Source organism: Calliphora vicina, chromosome 1 (genome assembly GCF_958450345.1).
Source record: "Calliphora vicina chromosome 1, idCalVici1.1, whole genome shotgun sequence".
NCBI classification, from domain to species: Eukaryota; Metazoa; Arthropoda; class Insecta; order Diptera; family Calliphoridae; genus Calliphora; species Calliphora vicina.
Window position 1 is genome coordinate 112,301,456 of NC_088780.1, and position 26,907 is coordinate 112,328,362.

At 29.6% G+C, this 26,907-nt stretch overlaps 1 protein-coding gene across 2 annotated transcripts in view; it reads left to right on the plus strand.

Annotated features, from left to right (window-relative positions):
* Nucleotides 1–2,906: 2,906 nt before the first annotated feature.
* Nucleotides 2,907–26,907, plus strand: part of Osi17 (DUF1676 domain-containing protein Osi17) — a 46,440-nt gene continuing 22,439 nt past the window's right edge. Inside the window, exons 1-3 of one of the 2 annotated variants that reach the window (XM_065505992.1) lie at nucleotides 2,907–3,959; nucleotides 17,761–18,003; nucleotides 18,062–18,315. In XM_065505992.1, coding sequence (XP_065362064.1) covers nucleotides 2,936–3,959; nucleotides 17,761–18,003; nucleotides 18,062–18,315 — 1,521 coding nt within the window. In that variant the 5' untranslated portion in view covers nucleotides 2,907–2,935. The remainder of the gene's footprint in view (nucleotides 3,960–17,760; nucleotides 18,004–18,061; nucleotides 18,316–26,907) is intronic. The other variant, XM_065505999.1, reaches the window with a different exon arrangement.

A 26,907-nucleotide genomic window follows, 5' to 3' on the forward strand; every position in this document is an offset into this window, starting at 1 on the left:
AAACATCTTCAACGATCGATAATGGTTATCCGAAGATAAACGCTGCCATTTCAATTCACTCACCTGACGACGAAATTAGTCGATCATAGACCTTTTAGTAATAAGTATATTGTGCTGCCGACATACATAATTCTGTAAGCTTATCGCTAACGAGGAGTTAAATACGTGAGGGAAATGAGATTAATTACAAAATAAGGCATTTGTTAGATCAATACGAATTTATCTCCACAAATATTCGGAAATATGATGACGTTCCATTCACCATTGAAACTAAATATTTCGAAGTCGTTTCTTTGATTCTAGTGTTTATGATTATGAAGTATTTCTATTAAAACTTGTTGCTTCTTTCGATCATAGTCGAGAATTACCAGGAATCTCTCTAAATAAATTCGATTGAGTCACATGCACAAAGAGGGAGTGCTATGGCGTTTAAGTTTTGAACTTGGATCTTATGGACCCACCAGGGGAGAGACGATTGGTACTTAAAGTAGTATACCTCGGGTATGTTACATTTTTAAAAGATCATATTTCTTCGTCTGTGTTCCGATTTCCAAAAAAAACATACATAGAATCTACTCATACAGCACTACAAAACCAGTTATCTCTTATAGCTCAAGAGATATTCGCATTTAAAAATTAAATTTTCAAAATTTTTACCCACCTAACAGTGGATCGAAATATTTCCCGATTTTCTAATAAATTTTCTTTATTGGACTAATAATACATGTATGTGTAAAATAGAAGAAAAATTGTTTAAAATAATGACTAAGTCCAAATTTAAATGCATTTGGGAAAAATACTTTTTGCTTTTTAAGTTATCACAAAGAATTTCTAAGAGAATATATAAGGAATTTATACTTTTTGAAAATCTAACTTCTCATCAAATATTTTAAATGAAAACAAGTTAGAAAGTATAGTCGGGCTTGACCCGTATATAAGTAATTAAGTAATCTTTTGAAATTTCAATAACTTGTATTCGCGAGTGATTTTCGGAAGTGATAGATATCGAACAAAAACACATGCTTGGTCAAAATGTCAAATTTTGACCTCCTCTAACTCAATGAGTTCTTGACCGATCTTGTTGAAAAATTGTGTCTGAATTACTATACAATAGGAACAACTTTTTTAAAGTTTTTCTAAAAGTGTAATATTTGTAAATAGAATATTGCTGCATAAGATAGAATAATTTATTTAAAAATGAGCTGCTTAGATTTAAATTTTTTTTTTCAGAACGAAGAACGCAAATGTTTGCTAAATCACTCTTATTTTGTTGCATTTATTTCATTGTGAGATCTTTGGAAACGGAATGGCGAACTCAGATTTGTCTTTAATTTATATAAACACATAATTGTCACATAGAATAATTTAAAAGATTATAATATGTTTATTACACGTAGAAATGAAATAACTCTTGGAAAACTAATTAAATAATAAATTAATGCATAACTATTTAATATAAATAAAAAAAATGTCATGATATTATGAAAATGTTGCGTAGAAGATAATTTACATAAGTAACATATATAAATTAAATGAAAACAAATTAAAATCAACATCAAATTACAAGTGTTTATAGTGAACGGACTTTTTAAAAAACCGGTTTGACCGGTTAACTGAAAATTGCGCTTTTTTAGAATACCAGTTTTTAGGTTAACCCAGTTCGATAAAACCGGTTAACCGATTAACAGGAATAATTTTAAAAGTTTCAACAATACATTATTTTTATGTAGAAACATATAATACTCGAAAAAGTGAAATCATTACTAAGTTTTGAATGAACCATTTGTAAGATTTAGCCTAAATTTCATGAAATATAAAGAATTTCAATTAAAATTTTCGTGTGTCTCATTCTCATTGCATAGAAACCAAAGTTTTTGGAAAGTTTCATGAGAGCTAGATCTCAATTCCATATACCCAGAAAGAACAACAATTAGTGTTCTGAGAGAGGGATTCACCATAGGATGCTAGTTGTCAGCCAGACAGTTAGTTGTCATCTACCAGTGTTTGACATCAAATTTCTTGAATTTTATATGGATATACATATCTATTATATAGGCATTTATGTACCATAGAGCTATATTCCGGGAAGAAATATTTTATGTGCTAAATCATGGTAATTTTTAGGTGCCGTGAAATAACACCCAACAAATTTTTCATACAACTTAGGACTTATTTCATTATGAAACAACTCCAAACGCATAGGAAGTTATTTCATAATTTTTTGTTGGGAGTTATTTCATAATGCAATAACTCCCAATGAAACTTTTGTTGGGTTTTATTTCATTTTATTTTGGTAATTAGGAGTTATTTCACCGTATTGGGAGTTATTTCATTTTTGTTGGGTTCTACTTTGCAAAAGCAGAACCCATAAATATCAAAAACTGGCTTCACTCAGAAAAGTGTTTTGCATTGCCGGCCTTTGGCCGGCTTTCAAAAATGGACATAGTTAGATCGTCATAGAATTTTATAAGGACCCAGAATATATATACGTTTTGCTTATACTTACGACCAATATTTCGATATGTTATAAACGGAATGACAAACTCAATATGAAATTTTTTGAACTTAGTGCTAATTTTTAACAAGCTAGTGAAGAAACCATTTAACCGAAAAGCAGCATTTTAAATTAACCGGTTCATATAAACCGGTTTATAAAAACTACAAATTATACACAAAAAATTTTACCTAGCATGAAACAAGTAAAGCGAGAAAATAAAAAAAATTAACTGAAAATAAAAATTAATGATATAAAATTCGTAAAAACAATATACCAGTTTAAAACATGCGAATTTTCCAAAAATATAAATATTATCCAAAAAAATTCTCATCAAATTTTTTACATTGAATTTTGCAGGTTATTATTTTACAAAAATGTGCTAAAAACTGAAAGAAACATTTTTAAATACTTGCAATAAATATTGAAACGCAAACAAAAATGTATAAAAAACTTGAGAAAAATTTAAATTTAACCAAAACTGAAAGACAAAAAAACCTCAACAATAAAAACGACAGCAATAGCCTGGAGAAAACAAGCACAATGAAAGCACAAATAGAATATTGTTCAGCGAAATGTCATCATCTTCAACAGCAACAATATTTACCAGAATTTGTAAATCAATCATTTCCAGAAAAGAAAAGAATTAGTTGTATTGTAAGAAATCAGCGCAGTAGGACATCAAAAAATACAACAACGACGACATGGTTAAGAAGTTTAAGTTTATTTAAAATGAAACATAAACAGCGACAACAAAAACATCAGTACAATAACAATAATAGCAACCAAAGTTGGCTTTTGTTAACAACCATAATTGTGTTATTAGCAATTATAGAAAATTCTATGTCACTAGCAAAAGCGGATGACGATTTCAATATAACCGCCACAACAATACCAATAACCACACTCCACTATCACAATCATCAGCAACAGCTTCGTGATGACAATTCCAATGACAGCAGTGCTGATGACACTCAAACATCAACATTTGCACCAATTATGGCAAACAATGAATCTTTATGGCTCAGCAATACGACCAGCAGCACCACCACCGAAACCTCCAGCTCTACATCGAGAGCACAAAAGAAATTCAAATCCAAATACAATACAGCAGAAGATTCAATATTCTTACGTTTTGCTAAACGCTTTACCGCCGACAACAATCTTTGGTCTGGCATCATACAAGACTGCTACAGACGACCAACGTTTTCCTGTTTCCAAAAGAATGTCTACTACTATTTGAACGATGTTTTAGATGCTGCGGATGTCAATGTTACACAGAGATTGAAATTCTATAAAAATTACAATTCCTATCAATATGATGTCGAGGAAGCAGAGGATGTGCCAGCACCCTCAACTCAATCGTCGCTGGCTGTCGACTCGATGGAGAATATGGCAGCCGAGGATGAGAATGATGTGGAGGAGAATGAAATACCTTATGCACGTAATGGTCGTTCGTTTACAGGTGAGCAAAAGCATATATTTTCTATTTATTTGTTTAGTTTACGACTAAATTGCTGTGACAGAGAAATGTTACGAAGCAGCAGAAGTTTAAAATAGAGTAGTTAGAATTTATTTATTAGAAATTCAATACCCCTGTGAAATTACTGTAGTACAATACAAACTCCTTTAAATATGCCACGAATACTGTTATGTTTTCATAATACTAGGGTATTCAATCGAATAGCCGTTAATCGGTGAACCGATTAATTTTGGACTGTTAACTGTTCGAATAATATAAAATTGCCGATTTTCAAATAACAAATAAACCGATTAAGTTGTGTCGATTAACCGAAATTCCATTTTTTTTGCACTTTAACATATTTTTTGTATTTATTTTTCCGTTTCAATTCAAATACAAATTAAAATTACAATAATTTTTCGAACATCCAAGAAAAATTTCATATTTAATTTACATGTATTTGAAACTTTGTTTATATTTGTATTTTGAAACGAGTCTTTTATTAGAACTTAACAAAACTATTCAAAGTACTCACAATCTAAAACAATTTAAAAAAGACTCAAATGGTATAACGAAGGATTTTTGATGCATAGAAAAAACTAAAAAAAGAACTGAGATATTGGATATTCTTTATCATGCTTTCGATTTCTCCAACATCTACAATCAGCAAGTCAAGTTTTTTTAAATCTAAAGAAAAAAATCATTTAAATTATATTCTTTTTTTAAACAAAGATTATTTCAGAAGACCTCATTATAAACCTAAAAAACTCACATGTGTGTTTTGGATCTCAAATACCATATTTGCTATTATTTTTTGGTAGAACAGTTGTCTTATTCGTGGTTGTATTATCAATTTAAAATTTAAATATGAATTATTCTGTTAATCGAATAATTTTAAATTAACCGATTATTAACCGAATAAATTTAAACCCCGATTTATTATTTGCTCGATTAACCGATTAAACCAGTAACCCGATTAATTGAATACCCTACATAATACCCTTGAAGGGAAATGCATTGCATCTAACTGAACACCCTCTAGCCCATATTGAGGGTTGGCTGTAAACGGCAGTTCTTCTGCAAATTGTTATTCAGTATTTTTATCCATATATCCTACTATGTAGGACATGGTTTGTATAGTTGAACATACAGTTCATTAGAAACTAGTTGGAGAGAGGGGCACTCTATGTGATATAAAGTGTATTTTCACCATCATGACATAGTACACGATATGGGTACAGTAAACCCTTGATAATCCGGATAATTGATTGCAGACCCTAATCCGGATTAACAAATTATCCGGACTGCCGAATAAACATTTAAAAACATTGTTATTGTATTAAAATTGCGTAAAAAAATAGTTTGTTTTTGCAGCAAAAAAAATACTGTACTAGAAAAATTCGTGTGTCTCATTCTCCTTGCCTGCCATAGAAACCACAGTTTTGGAAAGTTCCATGACAGCTTAATCTCAATTCCGTATACCCAGTAAGAACAAAAATTAGTGTTGTGAGGTATTGTCTATTTAATTTAAGGATTTCCTCCATTCTCTTTCCATTAGATTTGCACCATAGGATGCTAGTTGTCTGCCCGACAGTTGCCAGTGTTTGACATGTTCAAAAAATTACCATTGCTTGAGATATTTTTTGAACACAATCTTGAGAACTCTAAGCCATTTATAGTATATCTTTTCCGTGTTTTCATTTCCTATGGTACTACAGTGACCTGGGACCCAAATAATCTCCTTATGTGGTGTAGGGTTTATTACCGTCTCAGAAGGTGCACCACCATATCATACTGTCACTCATCATGACAATTTCTACAGAAGTCATCTGTGGACTTTTTACAAAACAACTTAAGTGGAATTTTAAAATTTTTTAGGAGAAAGTAAACACGAATTAAAGATTTTCGAAAGCTTTGTATACTTCAGTGAGAGCTTTCAAAATTATTTAAGAACAAATAATAAAATAATTATCGATCAATTCAACAGTGTTTACGTTCTCCTAAGAAATTTTAAAATTCCACTTAAGTTGTTTTGTCAAAAGTCCACAGATTTATTCTGTAGTTGATCACACGGAATGTTTATCAGTGTTGCAATTGGACGTCAGCCATACTTTTACCATATGGCCATATTCCAAAGCGGTATCCCAATTAATAGACCAACCTTGTCATCCAAGAGCGTGGCTCCCTTTAGGCTAATAAATCTACAATACAATTCCTGGGGACACTTTGGTTTCCCGGTACACAAAAAAGCCAAACAGGTGTTCCAATTCAAGATGGGATTTCATGCATACACCCATAAGTAATTTCAGGGCAGTCTGACTATCAATATAAATCCGAATATTTAGCACTTATCACGACTTCACTGATCTAATAGTAGTAGTAGAAAACATACACGCGTTCCAGTCCATGCAATTTAAAGCCTCAGCTATATCCACATTATATTAAGAGCCATTAGTGAAGATCATCAATGGATCCTTCAGACCGTTCATCTGTGAATGACACATTATAGTCTCTGTCAAAGAAAAGTCTGGGTCAATATTTTCTGTAGTACACTGAGATAGCTCAATAGGCATACCCGTAGGTCCCTCGTTTGCATACGCCATTAGTATCGTGCCTCATGCCAGCGTTGAGAGTCATGTTCGTCAGTTAAACATGTTAAAGAGCGCCTTAGATGGTATGGTACGTATAGCAGCAGTGACCACAATTGAACATAACCTCGCGATCCTATCAAAGAATTTACCAAGAGCCATCTTCTTCTCATATCAAAGTAACCTATATTATTCCACAAGGCACAGTTGTTGTGGGATTTTAGCCTGATTGGATTAAAGACATTTGAAAAATCAATGCTGTCTTCAGGGAGACAATAGCCGTTTTTGTTGTTACATCATTGACTGTCGCATTGTCTTATTTTGGAATTTTTTATGTTACCTATACATATGTACCAAATTTGAATAAGATAACAACATGATCTCACACCCAACCTTAAGCCTACTCCATAAAATGAATAAATATCTACTATACATTATTAATGTATTTCAAATAAATATAATATTGATTCCATCAACTACTAAAACTACTTCAATACGCTTACAAACATTTATTATAATTTTATTACGCTAAACTTGTATGATCAATATTTGTTTAAAATGTTTGTTGTTATTTATAAATTCTTTCTTTCATTATTGAATTTAACTTTCACTTTACAAACTTTTGAAAATCATCTTCAAATCGTTACGAGTATATGTGTTATTTGCTGAATACTTGCACATCATCTTCATCATCATCGAACTGAATGACTGACTGAGTGTGCTGTGTCTGTCTAGATGTCTGACTTTTTTATATCTCTCATCTATCAAATTTTTTTAAAGATTTGTTTAGTTTAATACATTTAGCTGATGCCTTTAAAGTCATTAATTTGTTAAAATGTGTTGTAGGCACTAACAAAGAAAATGAAATCACTAAATCTTGCGTGTGAAAATAAAATTCGTTAACAATTGTTTACTTACAACGTGCTACAGTTAATTGAATTTCGTTGCAATATTTGGTTTAAAAATAAAAATACAGTTTTTAATGAAACAAAAATAAATTTTTTAATGAAACATTTAAGACTTGATTGACTGTAATTAATGTATTTATATTTGTCAAAAGCCAATCACTGTTTGCATAAAATTTCACATTCATTAGTTTAACTCTGAACACAATTTTAATTAAACATTTTGTAAAACTTTATCTTTGGCACGCAAATATGATGTTAATTGCACACAGAAAAATCCAATTACATTAATGCAAGTTTAGCAAATAAAGTTTGGAACATGAAAACTAACTTAAATTATCTTTACTCATAACAGCTACAATAGAAATTCAGTTTAATCACAATATCAATAGTAACACTATACAACAAAATCAAATTCTTTCCAAAATTACATGGTCCGAAAAATTTTGATAAAGGAGACCAAAAAAAAGGCACATGTATCGCCGTTTTTAAAGTTTACGTCTGCATTTCATTTGAGGGGGGTTAAAGTTTCCCAACTCTGGCACATTCTTATTGTTAATCAGCATAAGAAACCATGTGATCATTACATTTTAGGTATAACCCTCTAAATCCTCATGGCATGGGTCTTTTTTGTCCTTCTTTTGAAAAAGAGCAACAAACTCCATTAAAACAAGGATTTAAGGGGTTAAAATGTTCCGCAAAAATATTACCCGTGAAATTTTACTATAAAACCCTGAATACACCAAAATAGTAAATTCAACCAGAAAGTCAGAAATAAGACTTAACAAAAGAGAGCTTAATTTCGCATTTATTAAGAATTTTATTTTAAAGTACCCAAAAATTTTGCATGAAACCCATGCTTTGAGGATTTAGAGGGTTAATTTTATTATCGTAAATTCGGTAGCATTTCCCTGGAATATTTTTTTAATAAATTTCCTGTAAATTTTTATCGGTAAATTTCGAGAAATATCTAATAAGTTTTTTCTGAAAGTTACAGCATTATTTCCGCACAGATTCGTGGTGATTTATATCCGTAAATAGAATTACGATTTAAATAACTTAATTTTTGTCACCCCAACTAAAATTGTTCAGCCAGAACCTGGTTTATTTACACCAGGGATTCTCACAAGCTTTTGCTGATGCGGCTTTCTGAATTAAAATTGAGGGATTTTTTAAAAGCTTTTATTTTGATTATTAGCAATGACCTTTTCCCATCTTTCTGGTAACATATAGATTCCGAGCCAAAAGAACTGCTCATCTTTTGAGCAGTATCGGATAGTCTGTTCCAAAGAGAAGCGTATCCTAAAGAGATCGCTCTGCATCAATCGAAACAAATAGTAGTCGGACAGGGCACGGTCTGAACAATAAAGTGGGTGAGTAAAACTACCCAACCACTTCATTCCAAATACTTTTTAGCAGGTATTGTACAGGTTCCCAGTTCAATTCGTATGGTACCCAATTTCCCTTTTTATGGATGAATCCTGATTCTTAAAAACGTTTTAAAATGCTGATTGAGTAGCTCCCAATGACTTTACAAGCTCTTGTTGAGTTTGACAATGATGTTCATGAATTGATGCCTCCAATTCTTGGTCTTAAAACTTTTTTGGCCTGGGCGATATTTGTCTTCGAAACCATTTCTCGCACGTTGAAACCGATGAATCAGCGGCACTTTTTTTTAATTAAAAAAGTAAAGCAAAACTGCCCGCATATGACGCTTTGTTGGCACAAAATTCGACAATTTCAAAGCAAAAAAAAACGGTGTTGTTTAATAACTAAGTGAGAATAAATGACAGATATGTTATTAAAAACAAAACCCGCTTTATAATGATACGACTTCTATTGTAAATCCTGAATTTGAATTTTCTCAACAGCATATTTAGTTTTTTCGCAATTTAAAATTGGATTTTTCTAATTTCAGTATGTAGTTTTAAACCTCATGTAAAAATTTAACAAACGAATAAAATTAAATCTGTAATGTTATTAATAATTGCGGCAGTGTTTTGTGTTAAAAGCTGTATAATGTTAGCGGAAAAACTGTATAATATATCAATCAAAGTTTTCGATTTCAACTAATTCAAAATCAAATTTTGCACACGAGTTACACTTCATTTTAATTATCTTTTCTTTGAATTTATTAGATATTTCATGAACAGACATAATTAAAGGATTTCAAAGTAAATTAATTTTCCAGATATCTAAAATGTAATCATGTGATAATATTAATGTAAAGAAGAAGATATTCAGCCTTATCGTGGCTGGCGTAAACGTCATACGCCTACGACAGTTTCGTACTAGATTATCTTTAATCTAGTATGAAACAGTCGTAGGCGTAAGACGTTTACGTCAACCACGATAAGGGTGATTATAAATCAACGTTGAGCAATAAGAAAATATTTTTTTTTGTCAAATTAAAATTGGAAAATAAATACAGTTTTTAAGCTTAATGATTTCCTAAATTCATCGCACCACCATTTGAGAGCTGTTGATTTAGACCTTGATTAGTAATAAATTCAATTATCACAACTAAAACTATTTTCTCTGCGTAACAAAACCAGAAACATTTTATTTACAACAGAAACATTTAAATTTTATCTAGGTCGACGACTTAATACAAATTTAAATTTTTAAATTTTTATGTCGAATATTGAGGTGCTTTACATTAAAACTTTTAAGGATATTAATATTTTGAGAAAATAAAAATAGTTTAAATTTGTTTACATTCTGATTTCAAAACGTTTCTTCATATTAACCCTCATTGCAAAACACCAATTATCTAAAAACGTAATTATATTTTATTTTTAAATTTAACTGTGACTTTAGTTACAGATTTGTTAACATTTCCCTCGTAGGTCGAAATGCATTCTGACTTTTAGTTTTTGTTCTGTCAGCCGTTTTGTGAGTGATGTCATAATTTTAGCAGGTCAAGCCACATATGATACCCTACACCAGTCTAATTATGGACCAATTATAAAAAAATTTGGTGGCATGACTTCTGTGTATATGAAACCTATTTGTGTTGAATTTTATTCGAATACGGACATTTTTAAGAAATCTATACTCATTAAAATGATTTTTGAAAGTAGGCATTATATGGGAGCTATGACTAATTATTAGGGTATTCAAATTATTCGATTTGTCTCTTGAATAAAACGAATAATTCGAATAATTGATTTTAACTTGTTCGAGTAATTCGATCACACGTTTAACATTAATCGAATTATTCGAATAATTTAATTTTTTTTAAAGCGTAAAGAATGATGCTTTATGTAGGTTTTTTAATATTTTATTGTTAAAGATAAACAAAAAATAACGTTAGAGTTAACAATTAAAGTATTGATAATGTTAAAAATCCATTGGAAATATTCTGATCAGATTCCCTCCCGATCAATCTACAAAACAATTGACTAGAAAACTCTTTAGTTTCCGTTTTGGAGCTATGCTTTACAAAATTTGAGCTAGTTGGACTTGATCCTGAATTCAAGTACAATATAAACGTATTAAGAACCTTTTTATGCCGTTCAATTATTCGGATTTTAAAATGAGTAACTAATTCTTTAGTAAATGATTTATTCACTTTCACTAAATTATTTATAACAAAGCTCTATCGACGTTGGCGAATCTTTGCTTAATGAAGTGGTCTTAGGGAATTACACAAATCTGTCCAAAGTTTGATATCATTGTCAGTGAACGTGGCTAATTTGAAATCAGACGGTGTAGTACGTACACGCAGAGAAAAAATATAATTGGGCATGGTTACTGTAACCATTTATATAGTGTTACAAGTTTTTTAACTATATTATAGTCACAGTAACCATTTACATGATTGTGGTAACCATAATATGGTTAACTTACGATTCACATGATTGTCTCAACCATATATATGGTTACAGTAAACATATATATGTTTGTGGCAACCATATTTATGATGAATAATTTTATCATAATATGTTGTTCTCAGATTATGATAAGCCTTAAGCCGAGAGCACCATAATATGATAAGTCCTTCATCATATGAATGGTTGTCACAAACATATATATGTTTACTGAAACCATATATATGGTTGAGACAATCATGTGAATCGTAAGTTAACCATATTATGGTTACCACAATCATGTAAATGGTTACTGTGACTATAATATAGTTAAAAAACTTGTAACAATATTGAAATGGTTACAGTAACCATGCCCAACTATATTTTTTCTCTGCGTGTACGCGGTTAATAAGATCACTTATATATATTTAAAGATCTGGCCTTCGTCTATTTCAACGTAATCATTATAAATGTCATCTTCAATATCACTTTCGGCGATCGTTTCAAAATCACATTCGCCATTACTTTCAACACCAATTTAATCAAAGTTAATATTTTGATTATTAATTGCGATTCTGCTAATATTTCGCCAGCGTATGTTCATTAGAGTGACAGCCGATTTTTTTTTTTTAGATTTCAAAGAGTGCCGGGTGGAATATTGTGACACTAGGCCTAAATGTTAAGTGCTGAAAATTTGAGCCAAATCGGGCAACGATTTCTGGACGCGCATCGAGGTCAAAGTTCAGATATATGCAAAATTATACTATTTATATGGAATAAATAGGTGAAACTCGTAAAATTTCTGCATTGTTTTCTAGAAATGTATAGATTTATTTATATTAATGAATATTACATTAAAAAAAATTTTTGGAAGTTAACCCTGCATCTCCTTTGGGTCAAAATGACCCAAAAACTGTATTATCGCCAAAATTCGGAAAAAATGCAAATTTTTCAGATATTTTAAAAATTTTGCTATTAAATAAATACTTTTTCAATTGAATGCAAAAGAATCGAAATGTGTACGTAATTATCGTTGTAATGAGATATAAATGACAAAATTTGGTTAAAAAATGTTAAAGTTATTACAAATTCGCCAGACCATTAACGTGTTTCAGGCCACTTGAACAAAAAATTTAGGAAAAAAAATTAACATATTTCGAGAAAAAATAAAATAAAAGCTAATTTTTATTTAAAATATATCCGTATTTACTTGTGTATGAGTTTTTGTCTTCGTAGGATACCGTTAACCTATTCGCAGGTATGGCCAAAAAAAAATATTTTTTTTAACGGCTGTTTCAAATCTCCATTTTCAAATTTTTAAAAATTTTGTTAAACAAATTTCAGAATTTTTTGATCATCACATTGGGATTTATTGAGATCAAAATAGGGAATAAAAATATGAAAAAATTATGTCAATACCTCTTACAGTTTTTCCGTACCTGCGATTTAAATTTTGCGATTTTCAAGAAAAACTAATTTTTTGTCATTATTTAGGCGAATGAGCCCAATTTTCTTAATGTTATAAATTTTAAGTAAAACCTATTCATAATATTATAGTCCTTGTAATTTTAAATATAGTCTGAAAGTTTTACTAAAATCGGAAAACTATAACCTTAAATCGTGAAGGTCAAAGGTCAAATTTTTCAATATCTGGAATTTCTAAAGAAAAGATAGCGAAATGTTATATATTTTTGGGCCGATTTTAATGAAACTTAAGGAAAGTATAACATAAAGTACAGAATTTAAAATAACAGCACAAAAATGGAAATTAACTCTTAGCAGCACTTGGGGTCCAAATTACCCTCAACTTTTAAAATCACGAAAAACACAGCCATTTTGACCCCAAGTGCTGCTAAGAGTTAATTTCCATTTTTGAACTACTGTTGTAAATGTTAGACCCCAGAGTATATTTTGCTCAGGTTTTATTAAAATCGGCCCAAAAATATATAACATTTCGCTATCTTTTCTTTAGAAATTCCAAATATTGAAAAATTTGACCTTTGACCTTCACGATTTAAGGGTTAACGTTTTCCGATTTTAGTAAAACTTTCAGACTATATTTAAAATTACAAGGACTATAATATTATGAATAGGTTTTACTTAAAATTTATAACATTAAGGAAATTGGGCTCATTCGCCTAAATATGGACAAAAAATTTGTTTTTCTTGAAAATCGCAAAATTTAACTCGCAGGTACGGAAAAACTGTAAGAGGTATTGACATAATTTTTTCATATTTTTATTTCCTATTTTGATCTCAATAAATCCCAATGTGATGATCAAAAAATTCTGAAATTTGTTTAACAAAATTTTTAAAAATTTGAAAATGGAGATTTGAAACAGCCGTTAAAAAAAATATTTTTTTTTGGCCATACCTGCGAATAGGTTAACGGTATCCTACGAAGACAAAAACTCATACACAAGTAAATACGGATATATTTTAAATAAAAATTAGCTTTTATTTTAATTTTTCTCGAAATATGTTAATTTTTTTTCCTAAATTTTTTGTTCAAGTGGCCTGAAACACGTTAATGGTCTGGCGAATTTGTAATAACTTTAACATTTTTTAACCAAATTTTGTCATTTATATCTCATTACAACGATAATTACGTACACATTTCGATTCTTTTGCATTCAATTACAAAAGTATTTATTTAATAGCAAAATTTTTAAAATATCTGAAAAATTTGCATTTTTTCCGAATTTTGGCGATAATACAGTTTTTGGGTCATTTTGACCCAAAGGAGATGCAGGGTTAACTTCCAAAAAAAATTTTTAATGTAATATTCATTAATATAAATAAATCTATACATTTCTAGAAAACAATGCAAAATTTAACGAGTTTCACCTATTTTTTCCATATAAATAGTAAAATTTTGCATAAATCTGAACTTTGACCTCGATGCGCGTCCAGAAATCGTTGACCGATTTGGCTCAAATTTTCAGTACTTAACTTTTAGGCCTAGTGTCACAATATTCCACCCGGCACTCTTCAAAATTTTAACAAAAAATTTTTTCCATACAACTGATTGTCACTCTAATGTTCATATTTAGACGCTAAAATTTCTGTTTCGAAATCAATTTTAAAGTCATTCAGGCTTTTTTTACTAAATAAAAAATATTTTATTCCGTACATTTTATTTTCATTGATTCAAGTCCTAAATTAAACATTTTGAAGGACTTGTTTTTAGAATTGTAACTTCTTGCAGTAATATTTATGTATTTATAGAAGGAGCTATCAGACCACGCATCTACAGTTATCAAAAGACTCCTTGTATCTTTAGTTATTTGTCGAATTTCAGAAACAATACAATAAGGGTCTTCATGTAAACGCTTAAATGTCTCGTAAACTGTGCAATCTGTGCATTTTTACACTCTCGGAAATAAACTGTCGAAAAATGTATGGAAATTCGTTTGCACAACTCCGATAAGTTTGCGCGACAATTTAGACTCGCAAACTTGAATTTATTGTGCATTTGATGAATCAGCTGCTTTTGTTTACTTTTATCTATAAGAAATAAATATCAAATAAAATATAAAAGTTTTGTGCATGTGAAAATTGCGTAACTTTGGAACAGAATGATTGGATTAAATGGCATTGTGTATGAAAACATTAACCAACAGCTAGAACATAAACAACATCTTCCAAACTATGTATACCACCATTTGTTCCAAAGATTTAATTTTCATTCAACATTTTTTTTTAAAGATTTGGTTGAATTTATTTTTATTTGACATTTTTATCAAATGTATAAATTTTCTGTATAAACTTGCACAAAATTGAAAAGGTGGGTTCATGAAACACGTCATGCTAATTTGCATATTTACACAAATGGGAAACTTAAGCGTTTAAATGAGTACCCTTAATTTTTGTTAATTATTATTGCTTATTTAAATTTGAAATTATGAAAAATTTTAAACAATTTAATAAATTTAAATATGTATGTATATATGAACATTTATTCGTTTTATTCGATTATTCTACATAAAATTGTTCGAATTATTCGTTATTCGAAAATGGTAATTTTTAAATCGTTCGAATAATTATTCGTAAGAAATTATTCGATTAATCGAACGATCATTACTCGAATGAATACCCTACTATGGACCGATCATCAGAAAATTTTGTATATATATAAATTATTTGTATTGAATTTTATTGGAATTCCAACATTTTTAAGAGATTTATGCTAGTTAAAGTGATTTTCGGAATTGGGCCTTGTATGCTAGCTATGACTAATTTTGGACCCATTATCACGAAATTTTGTGAGGCGAAATAAAACTTAGTTTTGCTGAATTTGGTTTGGATATCTATATAACTAAGATATTTATGAGAGCTTATATAGAGCTTCAATAGGCTTCGTCCTTGGGGCAATGGAAGCACATGTACAAAATTTTGTCGAACTTGGCTTAATCGACTCAGAAAGTGATCCTGCGCAGATTGGTATACTTTAAGGTGGGTGTTGGGACAATATTTATGCACGTTACAAACATCAGCACAAACCCAATATACCCTCCCCACTATGGTGGTTTAGGGTATAATGACAAAATGACGTTAATATGTCTATTACTCCTCTAGTTTATAGCAAAAATATTAATTAATGCCAATCACATTGCAATTGACAGACAAAAGAAATAAATAAACTTAAATACAATTACATTATAACAAAGGCAACGAAATGTCACCTTTTTTTGAAGTGGTTTGCTTTTGCTAAAATATAACAAAAACTTAAATATTTTATTGTTCTTTATAAATCACAAAGTTTTATTTTACAATAAATAAACAGACAAAACAGACTTTTACTTTCAAAACAAAAGAAAACAAAACAATCGCAACAGAAACATGCACATCATCAAACTCAAATAGAAACCAATAGGAAAGATTATAAAATGAGCTGTGGAAGAGGAAGAGGAAGAAGACAGTATTTTATACAAATTTAAATACAAACAAAATACTCCTATGACAGACGGACGCATGATGTATCTTTCATTGTTTCTGTTAAAAAATCGTGCTAAAAATGATGGATAGTCAGACAAGCCGACAGTTGTATAAACAAAAACATAAAGTTAGATGAAGAATACAGATGAAATGATTTGATTTGAATTTTGTGTATGCTAAATGGTGGTGTTGGAAGTAAATTTATATGTCACACTAGTAAGGCAGATCATTAAAAGAGTGATGTATTTAAAAGTAATAGACTTGGGCGGGATATATCTATACAGTAATCCGTTACAATCTTTTATGTAGAAACTCGTTCTCCAAGAAATTACATTTGCTTAGATAATATATCGTTAGGACATAGGATCTGAAGTTTGGATGAGTTTACAAGTCATCCAAGTTAAGATTTTGCTAGAACTTACCACAAAGAAAGTTCTAACATCATTACAATCTATACTGAGTTATCTCTCTAATATTTATATATATAATTCTTCTGTATGTGTGTTAGTAACTGAACTCCTCCTTAACGGCTGGGCCGATTTCGATAAAATTGTTTGAGTGGGTCCCTGGATGGACCATTTTTTACATTAAAATTTTTCTTTGTATTCCTTTTTTTATATGAAAACTTTTCGGTTTTGGGGGGGGGGGAATTTCCTATTTCACCCCATCTGGATCCGCGCCTCATGTAGATGTTATTTTGGAATTTATTACAAATAAGTATTTAGAAAAATATTGGGTGTATGACTTAAAAATGTGGGATTTACCACAGATTGAGTATTTTTTGAAAGCGGTTTTTTGTTTTTAATAAGTTATGTGTGAATTTGAAGGGTACATATCTATCCTATACCAACAAGTGCCGCTGAAGCACACCGATTGCTCACAAAAGCTTATGTTGAATGTGTTCCATCGGTTTCAATGTGCGACAAATGGTATGTTCGGTTCAGAAGTGTTTATTTTGACCGGAAGACAAGGACTGTCCAGGCCAGCCAGAAAAGTTTGAAGACCAAGAATTGAAGGTATTACTCCATGAAGATTATTGTTAAACTCAACAAGAATCCTGTGAAGCCCGGTGAACCAGCTAAATCGACACCAAAATTCTATGTATTTGGTGGAAGCAAAAGGTACCCTATCTTCATAAGCTGCTGAAATCTGGCCAGACCATCACAGGGAACCTGTACCGAACACAAATGATTCGTTTGAAACGAATATTTATTCTCATTTATACCGATATAGCTGGTTATAAAACGGCTCGGTTTTTGTGTCGTCCACAGCTATGCCCGAAATGAAATTTTCATTAAAATATTCTAAAACCACAAACTTTATGAGACTGATGCCAAATTTAACGCATCTACGATGTTGAAGTAGCTACATATGTAAACATTGCAAGACTAAATATAGCTATTATTAACATAAAATTTTGAAAATCTTCTAGAATACAACTAACTTTAATTTAGACAAAAACGAACTAATACCTTAACATTTAAGCAAAAGATAATAAATAATTTAAACTATTTATTTTCCTCTTCAATCTTTTTCATTGCTATTAATCTTCATTTAACAGACAATCCAACAGTGGCCGAAACACCCATCGAGGAAGTGACAAATGCTCTATATGGTAAAAGTATTAAATTTGCAATGACACACGACATTGAATTGAAGCTGCCCGAAATGATGTTCGATGGTGCAACATTCCGCATATCACCACAATCGATGGAGGGTAATGGTGTTATAGCCAAATTGGAATTGATACCAAAACAACAGTCCGAGGCACGATTAGCGGGGAAAATTTTAATGAAGAAAATACGTGAGTAATAATAAATATGAAGTTTAAACAATAAAAACTTATTACATTATTCGTTTAGAAAAATTCCTGAAAAGTAAATTACTGCTATCATTTTTGGCCTTGGTACTTATTATTAAAATCATCAAAATTAAACTCTTTTGGCTGTTGCCGCTGGTGATTGGTGTTGGTGCGGCTAAAAAATTACTCTTGAAATTTTTACTATTTTTGTTTCCTGCTCTATCGCATCTTTTCAAATTGTGCTCATACTACCAGCAGACGTATCATTCAACCAAATATCATCATCACCATCATCATATTAATCATCATCATACGGTGAGTCATCAATTACACATATTCGTAGATGAATAAGTAAAGCAGAAGCTTTTAGATAAACACACATAGAAATGAAATGCAAAAACGAATTGAATAAATGAAAGTGAAATTTGATAATGAATTTATTAAAATCTAAATGAAAGTGAAACCGAATGAAATTGATTTTTTCTATTTTCTACTTGTGCTTGAAAAAAAGTTTATTTTAATATTCTACCAACGTCTGTATTTGGCGTGCTTTGGAGTTTTTATTTTAGATTTAGCACTATCTGTTGCTATGAGTAACGTGGTGGTTGAATAAACAATCAAGTGCCCTATTTCTTCAACTGTTGGTGGTGCTTTTGATGGTCTACTTTTTTGAAATTCGGCCTACTGACCAAATTATAAACAACGAATTAGAGTAGTATATTCGACTGTACCGTATTTATTGTCTTATACCCCATCACGAAATTACAGATAATGATTACAAACAAATTTTTTTGGTATAAAAATAATTTTGATGAAAAAAACATATGACATTTTTTCTTAAAATTGGATAAAATTTCTAAGCCGTAATATACATATATCGATGGATAGGACTTACATTAGATATGCATAATGTATAGGTACATGACTTATGGCGTTTTCTTTTCTGGCATAAATGATGCCTTTCTGCCTTTTACCCTTTTCTGTGTTCTTTTCTAAAACAAATGTTGTTTGGTAATGGTATAACGAGTTCTTTTCAAGTAATGTTGCCCTAAAACCCCGAAGATATGCTATACGTTTCACACTCAATTTTATCAAAGGGTTAGAAATGCAGCACTTTTTAAACAGCAAAATGTATAGGTTTACAACATTTAGAAGGTACATAAAAGAAAATTTCATAAATGGTAAAGAACAAAAACGTTCTATAGTGATCGTTAAAAATGTAAAAGGGTATGTAACCTTTAATAAATGATACAAAGTATGTTGGCAACATTTTATGTCAGAAAAGAAAACGCCATTAGTAAAAAAATCGATTTAGAAAATATTTTCCACTGACAGTTTTCATACATAAATTATTTTAACCGACAGTATAATTATTAGTTAACACTTAACCCATTTTGCTTTAAATGCAAATAAAACTGGTTTTAAACCTTCGATTTGAATCATTTAGCTTTTTATCCTTAGTTTAGAGGCCTTACTATTCCGATATGATTTTAAAAATTATATTCCTCCTTTGTGTCATCAAGGCAAACAAGCTTTAAAACCAGTCCAAAAATAAGCTTTTTTAAAAAACAACATTATGCACATTTAAATAAAAAAAATTTTCTGCTCTTTAATTTTTCTTGAGAAAGTATTGAAAAATGTTTATCAAAAAGCAATAAATGAAAATATAATCCGATTTATTCTGTATAGTCTTCCCAAAATTGTAAAGGTTTTTGTGTGTATTTTGTTCGCACCAGGGATGGCAAATGGAATTTAAAAATTGTACCATTCAGCATTAAAAATTGTACTTTTTTGACATTAATTGTACCAAAACTAGGATTCCTAAGCGGGATTTTTTTTAGAAATTCCCGTGAAGTTTTTTCACTAATTCAAACAATCAGTTTAATTTTGTGAGCAACATGTGAAAATTTTAAAATAAAAAAATAACAAAAAGTCAAAATAGGAGAAAAATTTTTATTTTTGAAAATTTCGAATTATTTTGTTTATTTTTCAAATTTCTATAAAATTTAAATTGTTTGTACAATTTCAATTTTTATGAAAACTAGCAATATTTACAACCTCTAAGGATATTCCTATTTAAGGAAAATAATGACAATAATGGCATAAATTTGTGTATGTACTTGAGAAATATTTGAATAATGATTAAAACTGGGAGTATGACAAGACCGGTCAAATGCCATTATTGCTTCTTTATTTCAAAAACGTTTCTATTAACCTTCGCTTTACCAATACCCACCCGGGTGACCACTCGGTTTTTGTTAGCTTAATAATTTTTTTCATTTTGTTTCGATTTAAATAAAATTTAGACTCAATGGACAAATTTTAGAGTTCTATATTATTTAATAAAAACATTTTAAACTTTTTATAAGGTTTTTTCGATTTTTTAATATTTTGTTCGTCGGATATATGTGTAGAAGTGCAGTATCACCCGGGTGGGTATTGGCAAACCACGTACATAAAAAACCTTTGGTAAAGCGAAGGTTAATTGATATAAATTTCATTATTTAAAAAAACAATTATTAGAGATATCATAACTATACTTTTAAGCAGTTTATTTGTTGATATTTTGGTAATTGTTAGAGAACAAAAACTGAATGTATAAAACTTCATAATGAACAGCAATTCCAAAATTTGTTTCAGTGTGAAATATATTTTCAAATTGTACCAAATAAGTTATTGGTGTACCATTGTACTTTTCAAGATCGAATTGTATCAAAAAAAGTACAATTGTACTAACTTTGCCATCTCTGATACGCACTTAATAGTGAACTCCGCTTGTGTTTTTTGGTTGATTTTGCATTCATATGGTGATATGTTCTATTATTTTTTTACTGTACTTGTGTCTTTGCTCCGATTCTTGATATTTGTTTGAAGCTAATCCATATATATATTATATATCAATGTGTAGGAAATTCTATCTTCTTTTCAACAATATATACAATTTATAAGAATTAAAAAATTTATAGAAGATTTTTTGCAAAAATATGGGAAAACATTTTAAAATGATATTAGGGGGTATTTGTTTTTTCTTTTGTATATAAAATCAAAAGTTGTTGACTTTGTTTTCTATGCGCGTAAAATATTTGATACCGTTTTAAAAAAACTATATTTCTGAAACTACCGCGCAGATTAAAAAAAATGCAGTCTTTATTAAAGGCAATTTTATTGCGGAATTTCGGTTTTTTAGTTTATTCAATAAGCTAAATAGCTTTTGAGTTACGCGAATATATGTTGTGCAATCTCCTCCATTTTCGAAATAACGGTATATCTCGAAAATACGAGCTAACCTAAAAAGTGTCAAATTCGTGCACAGTGTTATTAATACCTAAAATGTGATGTGCATGTTATTAGCCAACGTTGCGTTTTCGCAACAGTTCATCATGCCCATATGGCCACCCAATTTTTTTAATTTTCGGTTTCAGTAATCAGGAGATTAATAGGAACCAGCATACCACAATTTGTAAAGAAATGTAAACGATTTACGGTAGTGGTACAAGATGGGTTAATCAGACTTCGTGTTAACCCATTGTTAACCCTTTTATATATATGTGCTCAAAAATATCCAATATAGCAACTAAAAATGATTAAAAATATCAAATACATAAATATGCCAATATACTCTACTAGCTATTAAGCCGCTACTTCGTTATCGAAGTTAATCAACCAAAGTATAACGCAAGTGAGAATATTCTGGGTGGTTAATTAAGAAAAAACAAAAGATACCATAAGTAGATCCCTAATCATCCTCTGGAATATAGATGTGCACTTTAATTCTGATAAGTTTATTAATAAATCAGTCTCAGTTAAAAATATTAAATCCCTTTTAACTATAACCATACTAAACTTAGGTATGTATAATGCAAATCAGAAGAAAGAGCTTAGTCTGTATTGCCACATTTTTGAAACACCTAGAAATTTGTATGTTACTAAGTTCATAAATCAGGGAAATCACTAAGTAAGATCAAAAAAATACAATTATGTACCCATTTGTGGGTACATATAGAAACGTAATTCAATAAGTTACGACTCACGTATTAAATATATGTACTATTTGTCGTAAAATATAACAAATAAGTTAAGGTTTTTATCTATACTGTAGCAAACTATTTTCACCACCAATGGAATTCAACTAATGGTGAATTGTTGAAAATAAAAATTATGTTTTAAACGGAAAAACAAATATTCTGCTATAGTCGAAGGGTTTAGCCTGCATTGTATCCAAACATACCGGGTTCGATACTAAGAGGAGACAAGTAAAATTCTTAAAATTAAATCTCACTTTGATAAATTGTTTTTGTTTTTCATGAATATTTACAAAATGATGTGACTTTTTTTAATAATAATTGGCAAAATTAAAGCACCGAAAATCAAAAATAGAATGACGAAACTCACGCTGTTGAGAAAGTAATCCTATTAAAATTTTGATACAAATTTTAGTTTTAGAAACTCAATAAATATGTAATATGTAATAAATTCTTTATTTATTAACAGAACTCAATGAATTTTTCAAAGTTTTTTAAGTTTCTCATTCTAAATAGAGAGGTGAAAAAAAACTTGTCCAAAGGTCAAAGGAAATCCCGCAATTCCTAAAAATTTAAGCAAACATCACAAAAATTTTATTTTTACAATTTTGCTCTTAGGGTCCACATTTCCTTCGGGGCTGGGAAAATACTTTGGGAATAAATAGGGAACACATCAAGGTTTCCAAAGCTGCTGTTCCTTTTCTGATCCCATCTTTGGGATTTTAGAACATGTGGCATAAATTTGAAATTTTGATAAAAAATAGGCCATGTTCCGAAGGGCGTGTATATTAAAAAAGAGTTACGTCACATTTTCGCCCAAAAAACAGCAAAAATTAACTATTTTTTTGAATTTTTAAATTGAAAATCGTTTATTTTTGGATCCATAATTGATATTGCTCTGAAATCTTTCGTATATTATTGGTAGTTGTCTAACCAAAAAAAAAATCGAGTCCATTCGGTCCAAAATTACGCCTTAGGTTTTTTAAAAAGCGGACCAAGGTATGGCAAAATTTTAAAATTTAAATTTTGAAATGCCTATAGCTCGGAAATTATAAGAGATATAATTTCAAAAATATAAAAATCTTTCAAATCATATGGGAAATAAAAAAATTGCTAGTGTTTAAAAATTTTACATTTTTTAATAGCAACAATTTTATTTTAAATTAATGGGGTTTCGTTTCAAACATTTTTTGAAAATGTATTGTATCAAGTTATAATGGATTACACAGTGCAACAGTGAAAAAATGATGGGTCTACGAAAGGTCGAAATTTGTTTTTTATATATGACGTATATTTCCGATAAAATTCTAAAGAAAATAAAACAAATCTGATAACAATTATTTCGTCCTTTTTTTATATATTTCAACTTTGTATGTGTGTGTTTTTTAAGTTTTTTCCCAAAAAAGTCCCCATATTTTTTCTTTTATAAAAAACTAATTTTCTTCGTGGCTATATAAATTTTTTTATGATTTGGAAAGAGAACTTAACGCAAAAACGTACAAAGTAAAATTTGACATTGTACACCCCAGCCCCATACAAAGTTTGCCAATTTTGAAACAAAATTTTAGGTTTGAGTAAAAAATTCTAAAAACGCAAAGCACCGATCCTCAGAAACTTGACATATTTGTATAACCCTATATGTTGTTTATATACATACAGAACGTTTTTACTATCATACTGTAAATAACGTCAAAGTGGGCTATTTTCTAAAAAAAACTCAGTTTTTGGAACACATTTTCCCCGTTTTATGAATTTGAAGATGTTTGAAAACAAAGAATGGCAACATTAGTGATGCCATTGACTTAAGAACATTTAGATCTATATTACTTCCAAATTTTATTGTGATATCTGTAACTGTTCTAATTTTACATTAATTCAAAGTTTTTATTTTTCTTGATGGAAAATCACCATTTTAAAATATTGTTAGTTTTTAAGGTAAATGTCATCGGAAAAAACACAAAATTAATTCATTTCACTAAAATGTCAATCTTCAAGACACAAGGTTTCCACTTATATAAAAAGCTTATTTTTACTCTTCAGAATCTCCACAAACCATGCCCACTTTCAAAAATTTTAATGTTTTTTCATATCTTGCATCAAGCCGGTATTGCGTGATCAAGATTGGACAAAGTGATGCGCACGGATCATACCGATAATGATTTGCCCATTCTTCGTTATTAAAGCACAATAGAGAAGTATACACTCGAACAAAAATTTTTAATTTTGTTTTAGAGTCAAAAAATAATAAAAAACTAAAATTTTTATGCTACAAAGTGATTTTTGACAGCTATTTAGAATGCCCAGATATGTTCGGATTGCATTGATAAGTTCACAAGAGTTATTCAGATTTTCCGTAGCTACAACTTTGCAAAATATTGTTATTGAAAAATTAGGAGTCTCTGGAAGTTATTCTAAAAAAAGTAAAAAAAAAGCTTTCTTTTGGAAAAATTTTTTAACAAAATTTATTTGGCGGACTCTTAGCTATATTATTGTCATATAAAGTTAAGCCGTATCACAAAGTCTGAATTAGCTGTTAACCAAAAACTGATGAAACTTTTTTTAGAGGCCCCACTGATTTTCAGAAACTTTGGGGCCCATAAAAAAAAATCTGTCACCAAAATGGACAAACTGAGTATAGGGTTTTACTACATTTTGGTAGTAGAGTCGAACCTATACTGTCATGATCTTGTGTTTTTCCAAAAGTCTTCATTTGTTGCATAGTGTTATCGATGTCCAGGTGCGGATCGAGGTCAACTATTGGGGGGGTTGTTGTAAATAAAGTAGAATTTATTTTACATTTTTCTTTTTTCATTTTTTATATGAAAACCTTTCGGTTTTGTGGGGTGGGGATTTCCCTTCCCCCTGGATCCGCGTCCATGGATAAATCAAATTCAAAAACTACTTTTAATTGGAATTCATTTACAACACTTATTACTAATTATTTTTGACCAAAACTCTAAACTTTAAATTCAATAAATTGAGCAACTTCTAAATATTTTTCGATTTTGCTCAAATTTTCCGCTTTGAGTTTTAAGGTGACGAATAACAATTTTAGAGTTCTGAATTATATGAAAAGTGCAAAATAAGGGCCAGACGAACGCAAGCAATTTTTTGAATACCGATCAGCAACCATACCTTTTGACACTTAAAATTATGAAAACACTATTGAGTAAACTTTACCATCCCCGATGTTTAAAATAATAATTCTCCATAAATTTAAATACGTTGTAAAACACTACATTATTACGTAAATTATTCAATATTTAATTAAACTCTTCATCTCTATTTAAATCTTTAGGCAAATTTCTTTTTATTAAATATTTTTAAATTATTTATTAAGCATTTTTGTATCAGAATTAATATTTCAGATTAATAATTGAACTTACACAATTTCTTTTAAAACTGAAAATAAATCGAAAAAATTACCTAAAATGAAAAGAGAAATTAACATATTAATTATTTAATAATCAAAGATATTACAAGTTATGATTGATGGTGAATGGAGAGAATAAAATGGTTAATTTTGTGGTGACTGGAATGAGTAAATAAAATACTCATGTACAATATTATCATATAACTTTTTAAGATGTATATTGCCACAATGAGCATTTTTTTCAACTGTATATTATAAATATTACAGATTTTCATTTCACTGCACAATTGTTATTTTAATTTACCAAAACGTTCTTATGTCATAAACAAACATCAAGAGAAATTAAAGTATTTAAAATGAAATTGATTTTTAAAAGCAACCATTCTTATATTTATGACAATACATTATCATTAATATTTATTAAATATTTAACAATAAATATTTATTGCTCAAACCTCACAGTTTGTGCCACATAAAAAGTGTTGAAAGGATTTATTTGTGTGGCTCTTCTATTTATATCAAACTTAAGCATCGAAAATGTATTTCTGTAATAAACAGCCAACAAAAATGTGCAAACAGACAGGCATTTAAATGCTGAAAACCCATATAATTGAAACCATATGGCTGAAACCAAAGTAAAGAATAAAAAAAATAACAGTAGTCTTCGAATGTTCACATTAAAAAAAGTTCATCAAACGGCTGCAAAATAAAAGAATTATAAAGAAATAAAGGATCAAATAGATGATTATATGACCAGGGAAGAGGTAATCTGGGAACAAGAATGAGATAAAATTGTTGTAATACTTTAGAAAAGACACTCTAAAGGTTCGTAAGAATTAATTCTTAATTCCATTCTCAAATGTAATGAATTCATTCCTTTGAGAATTCATAAATTTAATTCAAATCTATAAAGGCTTAAGTCATTTTTTTTGCAATTCATTTTGTAAATGATTAGAAAGCTAAATAAAAACAAAAATGAGTGAAGAAAAAATATTTGAATTCAATTTGTATTAGATTTGAATTAACAAAAATTTCATCATTCAAATGTTGAATGAATTCTGTTATGAATTAGTTCTACTTAAATACTGGCCTTTTAATGAAGCTTAAGAATAAGATGTTGAATTTACGGCACGAATATCTGACAATGGATTAAATTAATTCGAAACTCTGTGTCATGCTAGCTCCCACTATAATTTAAATATGAATGGAATATTTCAGCTTTAAGATTTCCATTAAGGAAATCCATTTGCATAAGATCTTGAAACTGCCGCTAAAAACAATTTCTTGAACCAAGAACAATGTTAAAGCTTTAGTGATTATTAGTCATTAATAGTCTTCAAATTACTTCAGTTTTTTTAAACATTTCAATTATACAAATAATTGAATAAACTGCATTGACAAAGGTGCCACTTTACACCCATCCCAGTTCTTTAAGAAGTCATATGTTTGAAAAAGTCATAAAATTAAATAAAAGAAAGAACCATAGAAACCTAAAAACACATACATTATGTG